Source organism: Suricata suricatta, chromosome 3 (assembly GCF_006229205.1).
Source record: "Suricata suricatta isolate VVHF042 chromosome 3, meerkat_22Aug2017_6uvM2_HiC, whole genome shotgun sequence".
Lineage (NCBI taxonomy): Eukaryota > Metazoa > Chordata > Mammalia > Carnivora > Herpestidae > Suricata > Suricata suricatta.
The window spans coordinates 53033813-53046786 of NC_043702.1; the positions used below are offsets into that span (position 1 = coordinate 53033813).

General features: G+C 40.9%; 1 protein-coding gene and 1 long non-coding RNA gene across 2 annotated transcripts in view; one reads left to right on the top strand and one right to left on the bottom strand.

Annotated features, from left to right (window-relative positions):
• Positions 1 to 1750: 1750 nt before the first annotated feature.
• LOC115287678 lies at positions 1751 to 8681 on the bottom strand. Its single transcript, XR_003906597.1, has 3 exons — positions 8584 to 8681; positions 5100 to 5166; positions 1751 to 1986 (listed from the first exon to the last, which is right to left on the bottom strand). It is a non-coding gene; the product is annotated as an uncharacterized LOC115287678 (long non-coding RNA).
• A 256-nt stretch (positions 8682 to 8937) lies between these two features.
• PDE11A (phosphodiesterase 11A) overlaps positions 8938 to 12974 on the top strand; it is a 350510-nt gene continuing 346473 nt past the window's right edge. Inside the window, exon 1 of the mRNA XM_029934333.1 lies at positions 8938 to 9849. Coding sequence (XP_029790193.1) covers positions 8938 to 9849 — 912 coding nt within the window. The remainder of the gene's footprint in view (positions 9850 to 12974) is intronic.

Sequence of the window (12974 nt, forward strand, 5' to 3'; positions counted from 1 at the left end):
ATTTGTAGGTAAATTACTTTATGAAGATTCAAGGTATTTTTAAAATATTGAATCTGCCCATATTCTACTAAGTTTAAGTTTCCAAATGTAGAAAAAATAGTTTGAAACAGTTAAAAGACAAGAAATTTATTTTATCAACAAATCATTCTTTTTTTAAAAAATTTATTAATTTTTTAATTTACATCCAAATTAGTTAGCATATAGTGCAACAGTGATTTCAGCAGTATATTCTTTAATGTCCCTTACCCATTTAGCCCATTCCCCCTCCATCAACCCTCTATTTATTTTCCATATTTAAGGGTATCTTATATTTTGTCCCCCTCCCTGTTTTTATATATATATATATATATATATATATATTTATATATATTACTTCTCTTCCCCTATGTTCATCTGTTTTGTATCTTAAAGTCCTCATATGAGTGAAGTCATATGGTATTTGTCTTTCTCTGCATAATTTCGCTTAGCCTGATACCCTCTAATTCCATCAATGAAGTTGCAAATGGCAAGATTTCATTCTTTTTGATTGCCAAGTTATACTCCATTCTTCTTTATCCATTCATCCATTGGTGGACATTGGGCTCTTTCCATACTTTGGCTGATACTGATCAACAAATCACTCTTAAACAAGATAATTCGATTATTGTTAGTTTTTCTTCTCAGATAAAATAGCTATTGATTTTAAGAAGAACAATATCTAAAACATTTATGGCATGATATTGTAGCATAATTTTTGATTTTTTTACTTTCTATTGGGTAAATATGACATCTAACATTGTGTAAATTCAAGGTGTACATCATGTTACTTTGATATATTTACATATTATAATATGGTTGTAATGATATTTATCATATTACATACTTATACTACAATATTATTGTCAATGTTCAATAAACTGTGTATTACATCTGTGACTATTTAGTACTTGTTATAAGTTTGTAGCCTTAAACACCATTAATTTTACCCTTCCTTCATTACTGCTGGTAACCACTGTTTTAAACACACACACTCTTTCTTTGCCTCTCTCTCTTCATCTCTCTCTCTCTTTCTTTCTTTTCTTTTTTTTTTGTTTTTTGGTACATGTTTGACTTTTTGGATTCTACATACATGTGATATCATGCAGTACTTATCTGATTTATTACACGAAACTTATTTTTCTACCTTCATTGGTCATTACTGTTTATTTAGGAACATGTTTCAAATTAAAAATATTACCTTATAGGTACTTATTATTTTTAATACAATTATGAATACAACTAGGCTTATAGCTAAGAGTGGTTTCAATTTCTAAATTGAAAAAACAGATGAAGAATAAGGAAATGTGCTTTAATGTAAAAAAAAATTTTAGTGGAGAAGGAAATACATCATGTTGGGTTGAATAAATACCAAGTATTAAATGATTTATAGTAGATATTTGACCAAAACGGTGGAAGCAGGAGGAAGAGCACACTGGAAGACAAAACACAGCTTCGTACTATGAAAGCAGATAAAACTTCAGAGAGGATGTGACATTTCAAATAAGTTTTGTTGGAAATAAAAAGTTTGAGAGGTCGGAAAGGGAAGAAGGGCATTTCAGGAGAAAGCCCAGAAGAGAGAAGGGATCTGCATGGCTGGAGAGAATACAGCAGGGAGTAGCAGAAGGTGGGTAGGAAAAGAAGGAAGATGGAAAATAGAGGTGCAGTGATGAAAGATCTTACATTAGTTTCTCAAGGCTGTTGTAACAAACTACCACAAACTTGGTGGCTTAAAACAACAGAAATTTATTTCTCTGACAGTTCCAGAGGCTAGAACTCCAAATTCAGGGTGTTGGGAGAGTAGATTTTTTTTCTGGGTCCTCTGAGGGAGAATCCGTTCCATCCTTCTTTCCCAGTTTGTAGTTGCCAGCAGTCCTTGATATTCCTTGGCTCGTAGATTCATCACTCCAGTCTCTACTTCTGTCTTCACAGTGCCTTCTCCTCTGTCTGTCTCAGTCTTCTCTTCTGTGTCTTATAAGGAAAAGTGTCATTGGATTCCCTGAGTGTAGGATAATCTTATCTTGAGATCCTTAATTATATCTATAAAGATCCTCTTTCCAAATAAGACCACATTCACAGGTTCTGGGAGGATACATCTTTTAGAGGGTTATCATTCAACTCTCTACATGTCTTTGAAAGGGACTTAATCCTATAAATAAAAGTTTATAGGCAAGGCTGTGCCATTATTACACTTATGTAGAAGATGACACTGGTAGAAAATGGACAAATGATGAAGACTTGAATTAAGTCAAGTGGGTTTGGAGAAGAGAGGCTGGGTTCAAAAAGAAATTTATGAGGTAAGTATACCTCAGATTGAATGTGTAAGGTGGGGAGGAATGATAGTGATCATGGGAATGATAAACTTGGGGTGTCTGTGAGACATATAGGAGCAAATGCTTGAAGCAGTTGGAAATGTGAGTTTGGGATTTAGGAGGGAGCTTGGTGGTTAACCCTCAAATCAGTGGTCCCCAATAAAGCACACCTGTGAATATTCACATTCTTGTCACTCCTCTGACTCTGCACTTGGCTGTATGATTGGATTTGGCCAATGGAACATTACCAAGTATGATGCAAGTTTGATAAGCCCTTGTACAGAAGGGCAATGTGGCAGCAGCACTTTTATATGAAAGAGAAAGTAACTTTCACCATTATGCTAATGTAATTTAGCATATATGCATCCAAACAGTTAATTTATAAATTTATTATTCTCTTGTGAGTTACTGTGGGTTATAAAATTCTACTGGACTAAGGTGAAATCACTACTAGAATAGGGAATAACAACTTACACATAGGTACATGTTGAGATTTTACACAAATAGAATGAGGGAAGAAGGTGCTTACAAAATTTAAAACCAAGAAAGCACCTGCAGTGGGTAATTTTGTGTGTCAACTTGAGTGGGGATCAGAGTACCCAGATTAAACATTGTTTTTGGGTGTCTCTGAAGGTATTTCTAGACAAGATTAGCATTTGAACTGGAGGACTGAGTAAATTGTTCTCTCCAGTGTGATTGGGCACCATCCATTTATTCCTTTGAAGGCCTAAATAGAACAAAAGATGGAAAGAAGGGAATTCAGTTCTTTTTTCCTGCCTTACTGCTTGAGGTGGAACATCTCATCTCATCTTCTCCTGCCCTTGGATTGGGATTTACATTATTCACTCTTTTTGTTCTCAGGTCTTTAGACATGGACTGAATTACATCACTGGCTTTTCTGGATTTCTAATTTGCCAACAGCAGATCATGGGACTCTGTCCCCATAATCATGTGAGCCAGTCCTTCATAATAAACCTCTCTCTCTCTCTCTCTCTCTCTCCTTTCTCTTTCTGTCTCTTTTTCTCTGGATGGATAAATGGATGGATATAGATATATTCCTTTTTGGTTTTATTGGTTCTGTTTCTCTAGAAAATCCCATATAATACAACTCCTTGGATTTTGGATTTGACATAGAACATGACCACTTTCTGATGTTAAATTCTTATAAAGATAAATATAAATCTCTGTGAAACTTACAGTTTAGAGACATTTAATCATTTTGGAATTAGAATAACCCTTCTTTTGTTTGATCCTGTGGACCTCTATCTCCTAAGATAATAATATGCCAATAATATGTGTTTCATTTTGGAAATTGCTTCAACCTATCTGATGATTCCTACTGATCACACAGTCAAAGTCCATTTTAGGGGATGGAGTGATTAGGAGACAACCTTAGGAAACAAGTTCATTGGGTCAAGAGATTGGTTTCAAGTTGTGGGATGTAGGTAAGTGTGTGGGATGGAATCAGGAGCACATCAGAGGTTGTGCTTAGCAGATGATTGGAGGAATTACGTGTCTGCTGTAGTTCTCAGTTTCCACATGTGGAAAATGAAAGTGGAGTATTAGATGATCTCTACAGTTCTACCTAATACCAAAATGTAACAGCTCCCGTTGGAATAACAAAACTTATCTTGGCTTAAAGCCAGTGCTTTGAGAAAAAGAGTGATCAGTAAATGCCAATTGACAATGGCAGTGATAAAGTAATGAATACTTGGATCAAAAAGGAAACCCTTGTTCTTGAAAACTACAAATAGGAAGGCACCTTTATATTTCCCATTCTCCAATGAGAGGCTGCTTGAACAATATTTACAGCTTGGTAGAAAGAGAAGGGGTGGATCGAGAGGGAGTTAACAGAACTTCTTCCATGAGCTGATTGACTTATCACAATATAGTATTAGGGTTAGTGCCCTTCAGAGTTCTGTCAACTGCAAATGTTGTAGAACCTGTTATAGATAGTTTTGATGGAATTAGCAGAATTACAGAGAAGAGGGCAGAATTCCATAAAATTCTTTAGAGCTATAGCATCCATTATTTGATAAGAGGACTTCTTCAAGGTTCCATAGTGGGCCAACTATTTTCTACTTGTCTTCCCATAGCTTATACAATTCTTCTTTGTCCCTGCTATTCTCTGCCTACAAAGGGTGACCTATATGGATTCTATTGACAAGCTGCAGCACACTCTAGCTCATAGTTGAGTCTGGTCATGTTAGGAGGAAGGGAAAAGGAGCTCAACTTGTGCTGTTGATGTTCTTTGACAAGCCGTCACTACTCCTCTGAAGGCAGTTGTTACTATATAAGCCCTCTGTCCTTTTGGGTCCTGGTGACCTTCCTCTTCCTTCTCTCGCTAGGTCTAGGGGTGGTGACTTCTCTTTTGCTGCAAGTCCCACGTTTATTCACTATCCCAGTGGTTTGCCTATATTCTACCTTGGTAATCAGTAGCCTTGTAAATTAATCCTCCTGATATTATGTTGAGTGTGCTCTCTTGGGACCATGACTAATACTCATACCATTCTACAAATTGAGACTGAAAAGGAAATGGCAATTTGGGTCACATCAACACACATTTTATCATGCAGCCCTCCATCGCAGCCCTCTCGACTACCTTATAAGTATTCTTGGTCACCTTCTCGCTTCCTTCCTCAACCGTTGACTCCTTGACCCCTTTATTGACCTCATAAATCAAGCAGGGAATAAGGCTACAGACAATTCAAAACCAAGCCTGATATGCTCAGCTAATTTTCCCGGTCTTCCCAGTCTTCTCTACTACCACACCTCTTGGTGCTGTAGACACTCTGTTGTAGGCAGAGGTTTTGTCTTAGTCTTCTTTTGTCCCCAGAGCCTGGAATATAATAAATGGTAAACAACTGCTTTTATAATGAAAATACAGAAGATAGAATTAAGGAGATGACTGTTTATTAAACCTTCTGTTTCCAGACAGACCAGGACTGGTCTCCTTCTCTCCCAGTGCTCTTCTTACTTCCATGCACAACATTGCTGCTGGATTACGACCAGTCATGTGTTGGTAAATGGTTTCTGTTGTTGTTTCATAACAGTTTTATTAAGATATAACTCACATGCCATATAATTCACCTATTTAAAGTTTATAATTCAGTGGACTTTAGTATATTCACAGAATTGTGTAACCAGTATCACAATTAATGTTACAATATTACTTTCATTATCTCAAAAAGAAATCCTATACCTGTTAGTGGTCATCTGTTTCTTCTCTATCTTCTCTTCCCTCACCTCCAGGCAACCACTAATCTGTCTATCTCTTTGGATTTGCTTATGGTGGACATTTCATATAAATGCAATCATACAATATGTCATCCTTTGTGAGTAGCTTCTTTCACTTTGCTTAATGTTTTGAAGGTTTATCTAAGTTGTAGCATATTGGAACATGTGTACTTCCTTATTATGGCCAAATAATATTCCATTTTTTGGATGTAACACATCTTATTTATCCATTCACCAGTTCATGGACAAAATTTGTTTTCACTGAATGTTGGTAAATATTTAACAACTAGGAGTCTGGAAAAAAAATCCTGATGTGTAGCACTTGTTGATTTCCATTGTGGCTGATTGCCCATTGTGGCTGATTGCAAGCTACATAATGTCACTGAACATGGAGTTGGAAAGAGATGCTAAAATAGGCTCTTGTGAGCCCCTGCAAGCCAGCCCCAGCATACCATTTGACCATCTTTAGCTATATTTCATTCAAGTTACCAGAGATGGGATCACATGCAGTGAAGTTTCCATACACTATTACTTTAGGATAATAACAATGATAATATAAAAGTAATATAAGAGCTAACATTTATTGAGCACTTTATCTGTTATCAGGCACAGTGCTAATCATTTTTAAAAATTTAATTCTTGATCACCAGTATTTCCTTAGCAGTCTGCATCTCCAAACTACCAATATTCTGTGCTTGATTCATTGTCTCCTTAAATACTCCAAATGCATCGGATCTCACAATTCTCGCCCTTGTTTCCTCTACCTGGTGGTGATTCTTTCCCCCAGATATCAACATAGCTCCTTGCCTCATTTCCACCAGATCTCTGCTCAGGTGTCCCTCCTCAGAAAGGTCTTTCCACTACCTCATCCCTTTGTCTAATCCTTTGCCAAGTTTTGTTTTTCTTCATAGCACTTGTCACCAATGTTCTCTTGTTCTGTACGTTTATTTTCTTATTTGTTTATTGGCTGTCTCCTCACCATAATGTCAGCTCCACAAAGGCAGGATCTTTGTTTTGTTTACAGTTGCATTTTAAATGCCAAGGCCATGTTCTTAATCATGCTGACTAAGCTGGGAAGTTTGGAATTTGCACACAAGGGCCTCTCTTCCCCCTGTCTGCTCCTCCTAGTGCTATCAGGGAATGTTAGAGAACATTCTGCCCTAGTCCTTGCATCTCTGCTACTGGTCCAAATCCTGGCATAGAGGAGACTCAGCTGACACAGGTAGAAGACAATCCAGTGATGTGGCTAAGAGTGTGCCTTCCTCTGGAGCCAAACTAAATGGATTTGCCTCCCAGTTCTGGCACTCACGGACTGTGCACCTTGGGTTTAATACCCAACTTCTCAGAGTTTCTCCATCTTTAAAATGGGAAAATAGTCCCCACCTCATAAGTCTATAGTGAGGACTAGATTAATCTTTTAATTTAAAGTGATTGGGGCACCTGGGTGGCTCCGTCAGTTAAATGTCTGACTTTAGCTAAGGTCATGATCTTGCAGTTGTGAGTTTGAGCCCTACATTCTGCACTGACATTGTGGAACCTGCTTGGGATTCTCGCTCTCCCCCTCTCTCTGCCCCTCCCTCGCTTGTGCTCTCCATCTCAAAAATAAACATTAAAAAAATAAAATAAAGTGGTCAATGCTGGGTCACCTGGCTGGCTCAGTAGGTAGAGTATGCTGATCTCAGGGTCATAAGTTCAAGCCCCATATTGGGTGTGGAGCCTACTTAAGAAAAAAATAATAAAGTGATCAATACATAGTAAGTGCTTGATATACCGTGTCTGTTTAGCTCTGAGGACATCTTCTGGCAGTAATCTTTACTTACTGTGTAAGTCACCTGTATAAGCCTGCCACGTGGAAAACTATAAGAGTCACTTCTTAGCTCTTTATTCTATTACCCTAATCACTAGCATTCTGTAAGAGCATGTCTAGATTGTCCTGCTGTCACAGGGAATTGAATAGTTCCTAGTTTGCTGTTGCTTCTCACCAAAGAGGAGACCCTTGGGCATCAAGAAAGTGTAATCAGCCTGCTCTGCTTTCCTGGGAAATCACCCGATAGTTAACCACTAGGTTTAGAATAGCCCCAAGGGAAACTTGATGTTATACTCAGTCTAACTAGCAGAGACAAGCCATATCTGGAGCATTCCTAGGTCTGTAGAAAGAAAAGCCTCCCGCAAAAGAGAGACCTAGGATGTGCACAAGACCTAGGATATTGGGAGGAAAGGAAGCCTTGGTGGCTTTGCCAGATTGAGTGGAGAAAGAAGGAGGAGATGGAAGTCATTCTTCAGAAGAAGAGAAACCACCCAGTATGCAGGACTGGCTTGGAAGGGCGCCCCCTGAGTCCCTGAAGCCCACGTTGCTATATGCCCCTACTAGGCAGGGTCCCTCTAATCCAAGGCTGTGTTTTTCATCCTCCCTACATGTACCATCTTTCTCCACTTCCTCAGGTCCATGAATTTGGTTAAAGTCATGTTAGATGGGAAACTTTATTTGCCAATTTCGGGGAAATTCAGTTCCATTAATATTTACTGAACGCCCACAGGGAGCTGGCCAGTATTAATGGACAGTCCCAGGAATCGTAGGAACCAACAATCCACAGTCGCATCCCAGAAAAATAGTCCTCCCTGTCTCTTAGCATCCTCATTTCCTCGGAGTCAGCTTCTGGGTCTGATCCCTGCAAAACACCAACACTTTCCCCGTACGAGGGCTCCCACTGGGCTCCCCTGGGGCCTCCTGGAAAAGCTGGAGGATTAAGGGGTGGGGATTTGGGAGTGCTGGGGAGGTAAGTAAGGGAGGAAGGGGAAGGAACAAGGTGCGTTTCCCCCTTTAATCGTGTTCCAATCAGGAGTCGACCGCGTTCCCAGGCACCGATTCCAGCGGTCCAGAGACTCTTCCAGGAACCGCCTGGCATCCTGGGCGGTGGACTTTGGCTGGTCTGGGCGCCGGAGCCTCCCTCCGCCCCCCATACCCCGCCTTCCCTCCCTCCGGGCTCTGAGCCTCACTCAGGGGCGTGTCCTGCCCTACCTCCCTCTCACAGTGGTCCACTCATCCGGTTACAGCGGCAGCGGCAGCGGCGGCAGTCTGAGCACGAACAGCAGTACCTCCGGGTTTCCAGACGGGAACTGTGGCCACGGCAACAACTCAGTGGGGGCACCTGTGCGGAGCAGGAGTAGCAGGACGAGGGGGTGGGGTTCTTGCCAGCCATTCTCTGAGCCCAAAGGAAGGGGCACCTCCCAGCTGAGATTCCAGTGCTCCGCAGACTCTCTAACCGAGCTGGGAATACTGGTGGGGGTAGGCATGTGCTGGACCAGCTAGAGGGCTGGGGTAGGTAAACATTACGTCCAAGCTTAGAGTGGCAACGAGGCTGTGTCTGGGACCATGACGGCCTCCCACTTGGACTTTGGGGAAGTGGAGACTTTCCTGGACAGACACCCAGAGTTATTTGAAGATTACTTGATGCGGAAGGGGAAGCAGGAGATGGTGGAGAAGTGGCTGCAGAGACACAGTGAGAGTCAGGGGGCTGTAGGCCCAAGGCCCGTAGTGGCCAGCACCAGCAGCTTGGCTCACAGCGGTGGCAGACGCAGCGGCAGTGTTGGTGGTGGCACTGGACCAAATAGCTCTGCCAACAGCCAACCCACTCCGGGCGGCGGGGACTGTGGTGGGGTTCCCCTGAGTCCCAGCTGGGCCAGTGGCAACGGGGCTGATGGGACCCTGCAGCGGAGAGCTTCTCAGAAAGAGCTAAGGAAGAGTTTTGCTCGCTCCAAGGCCATCCACGTGAACAGAACCTACGATGAACAGGTGACGTCCCGGGCCCAGGAGCCCCTGAGCAGTGTGCGGCGGAGGGCGCTTCTCCGGAAGGCCAGCTCCCTGCCCCCGACCACAGCCCACATTCTCAGTGCCCTGCTGGAATCCAGGGTGAATCTGCCTCAGTACCCCCCTACGGCCATGGACTACAAGTGCCACCTTAAAAAGCATAATGAGCGTCAGTTTTTCCTGGAACTGGTCAAGGATATCTCCAATGACCTTGACCTTACCAGCCTGAGCTACAAGATCCTCATCTTTGTCTGCCTCATGGTGGACGCTGACCGCTGCTCTCTCTTCCTGGTGGAAGGGGCACCTGCTGGCAAGAAGAGCTTGGTCTCCAAATTCTTTGATGTGCATGCAGGAACCCCACTGCTGCCCTGCAGCAGCACAGAGAACTCAAACGAGGTGCAGGTCCCCTGGGGCAAAGGCATTATTGGCTATGTCGGGGAGCATGGAGAAACGGTCAACATTCCTGATGCCTACCAGGTAGGACTTTGCCTTGTCCCCCTTCCAGAGCCCCACTGGCTTGGAAGCTAAGCCTTCTTTACCCCTTGGCATCCAGGAGCACATTATTTAGACTCTTAACAATACTAATCTTGTTACTTAAATTCCTTCTGAGTTTAGACCAGTTAGAATGTTACCAGTTATAATGGTCTTTTCCTAACCCACGGTAGCTTGTAAACAGTTCATATATCACAAGAACTACATTTTGCACTCAATAATATCACATATTTCTCAGTCAAGATTCCTTGTCCTTAAGAATATCAGTGTATGGTTTTAGAATGCATTTGTGATGTGCCAGGAAAAAATGTCTACTCCAGAATAGTAGTGTTAGTTTGAAGAAAAGGGCATGTTGGTGACTCTGATGTCTTTTGGGACTGTAATAAATTTCATTCTCTTTCAGAGTTGGACAGGGCACAAAGTATTGAACTACTTTCACATCCCTTTAGCTTAAAGTTGCATGCATTTCTAGGTAGGGAGGAAGAGGAAAAGAGGAAAATAAGAGGAAGAATGGGCCTATGGCTCATTTGTGGCTTTTTAATAGTTTCTGTTACTGAGTTTAGAGAGGCTGGACAAAACAGAGGGATTATTTATCTTTGGGTGTGAATATAGCATTATCTGCAGCCAGCTTTTGACAGGACTGAGCAAGTAGGCTTTTAATTTGTGAAGCAAACAAACAAAAATTGATAAACTTTTTTAGCAGCTCCGAAGGTAATCAGCACGGTAAACATGCTAGTATCAAGTGGAAAAGGAAACCCAATGTGCTGTTGTCTGGTATTTCTAAGCCTTTTATTTTCATAGCGATTTGAATTTGATATTAGGTACCAGATCTGAAGGCCAGTCAGTTCTAATTTCTTCAGTATCTATTCAGTGAATGTGATAAACTGGATGTACTTTCTATGAGACTTCTTCAGGGTTCATAAGAATTGAAAGTTCTTAGCCTTGGGTATGAAAGTTCCATGGTCATTTGATCACGTCTTCCAGTGTCTAACAGAGCTTCCTGTTTCTCTAGAGTTTGGTTGCTGTTGATTTGAATTGCAAACGTGGTGGGAGGGGCACTGAGGGTAAAATTTTCTCTATTTCATCTGGAAGTTGACATTTCACACAGAAAATTGACTAGCTTGTACTAAAACCGAGTTGCACATTTTTTGTGTGGTGTCTGTCAGTGTAACACTTTCATAGTAAGGGATGCTTGTCAAAATAATTGTATTCATTCACCCTTTATTATTGATTAGGTGTGTTATTTATTACATCCTCCTTGAAGAGATAGTCTTAGGTCAAGCAACCAATGAATGAACTTTCACAAGTGTCTATTTCTCTATAATCTTGGAAAGCTGTAGGAAGAAATGAAAACATTTAACAATTTGTATGTTAAAGATTCTGTAAAAAGTTGAACAATCGCAGTGTTTTCCTTTCCCATCACTTCCACATTCTTCTTGTGAGCTTGGGCTAAAAAAAAATCCCTTCCTAGTTGGATGATGCTTGTTAGAGCTTGGAATTGCTGTTTATTCTCTTCATTGCCTTTACTTTTCTTATTCTTCCCCAGATGATATTTCCCATTTCTATAGCTTTTCTTTCTTGCTCTCCTTCAATTCTCAACTTGTATTTAATACTGTTCACATAACTGCCTTTTCTTCAGGAGCAGAATTCCAGCTTCCTCAGCAGTTTACTTATCTTCTTGCTGCCTAGAATTGTGGCAAGAGGTGTTGTCAGAGTGACAGAAAATCAGATTTTCAGCAGCTGATATTTCTTCTGGGCCCTATTCTTACTCTGAAGGTGGAGTGTAAAGCAAAGTTGCCTTTGATATTTGGAAGCCGACAGTGGGAAAGGAAGATCCCCAGGGATGTAGTGATGGCTGTAGAGGACCAGGTTGTTGGGAGAACTGCAGAGGGAACATAGGGGAGGGTGTCATATAGGCTGAGTTGGAGATCTGCATTATGCCTGGTCTTCATTTTATCCTGGACAGAAAGTTTCTCTTTTCTTTCACCATTGGCTTCTATTATATACTTCTGTATTTTTAACCTGGTGTGGGTTTTTTTTTTTCATTTTTTATGCCATTTTTCTTCAGAAAAATGTTTTTTTCCCTTTATTATGATACACTACAGTCACCATTAGTGTGACATTGGGGTTTTTTAAAAAAAATGTTTATTTATTTTGAGGGAGAGAGGGAGAAGGGGCAGAGAGAGACAGCGGGGTGGTGGGGGGAGCGGATGGTGGGGTGGTTGGCTGAGGGAGAATCCCAAGCAGGCTCCACACCATCAGCTTGGAGCCCGATGCCGGGCTTGATTTCACAACTAGGAGATTGTGACCTGAGCCAAAATCAAAAGTTGGACACTCAACCAACTGAGCTACCCAGGTGCCCCTTTGGGAGAATCTCTTAGTCTCTGAGTCTCAATTTTCTTACCTGCAAAATGGGAATAATAACATGTATGTGACAAAAATAAGATAATTGTTTAGAAAGTAAAATGAATATTGCATTACACCCCTAAAGCAGTACCTGCCACACTGCAATTACTCAGGAAATGTTAACATGTGATGATGATAATGATGACATGAGTCCACTGGAATTCTTTTTTTTTAATCTCATTTTCAGTTGTTTTCCTCCTCAGCTGGGACTGAGATGTGGACTCAGCACGTTTTGACCCACCCACTCTTTCCCTGAGCCATGTTCCATTCTTAAATGTATCTTAGAGCCAGCTTTACATCCGAGGAATATAGAAACATCTACCCTTCTATCTTCTACTTACAATTTCTCTAAATGTGATTGATTACATGTGATTGACCCTATCCTGTTCTAGCGAAAGTTTTATACTTTGTGCCTTTAAGGAACTCATGTGATACAAAATTTTTTATGGAGTTGTATTAATGTTGGCCTCCTTCCTACATTTTAGCATTTCCCCCCATCCTTTCCATTTCTGCCTCATAGATTTCTATTAATGCAAACTGACAACCTTTCAAATTCATGTTCTTTTAGCATGATGTCTTTATAATTCTGATAATATATAAACCTTTTGAAGCTGCATTGTAAAAATATAATCAGTTCCTCTGTTATTTTATTACCTATTATGTTTTTAAAGTGTTTCTTGCTCAGATTCAACTAGTGTTCTTTT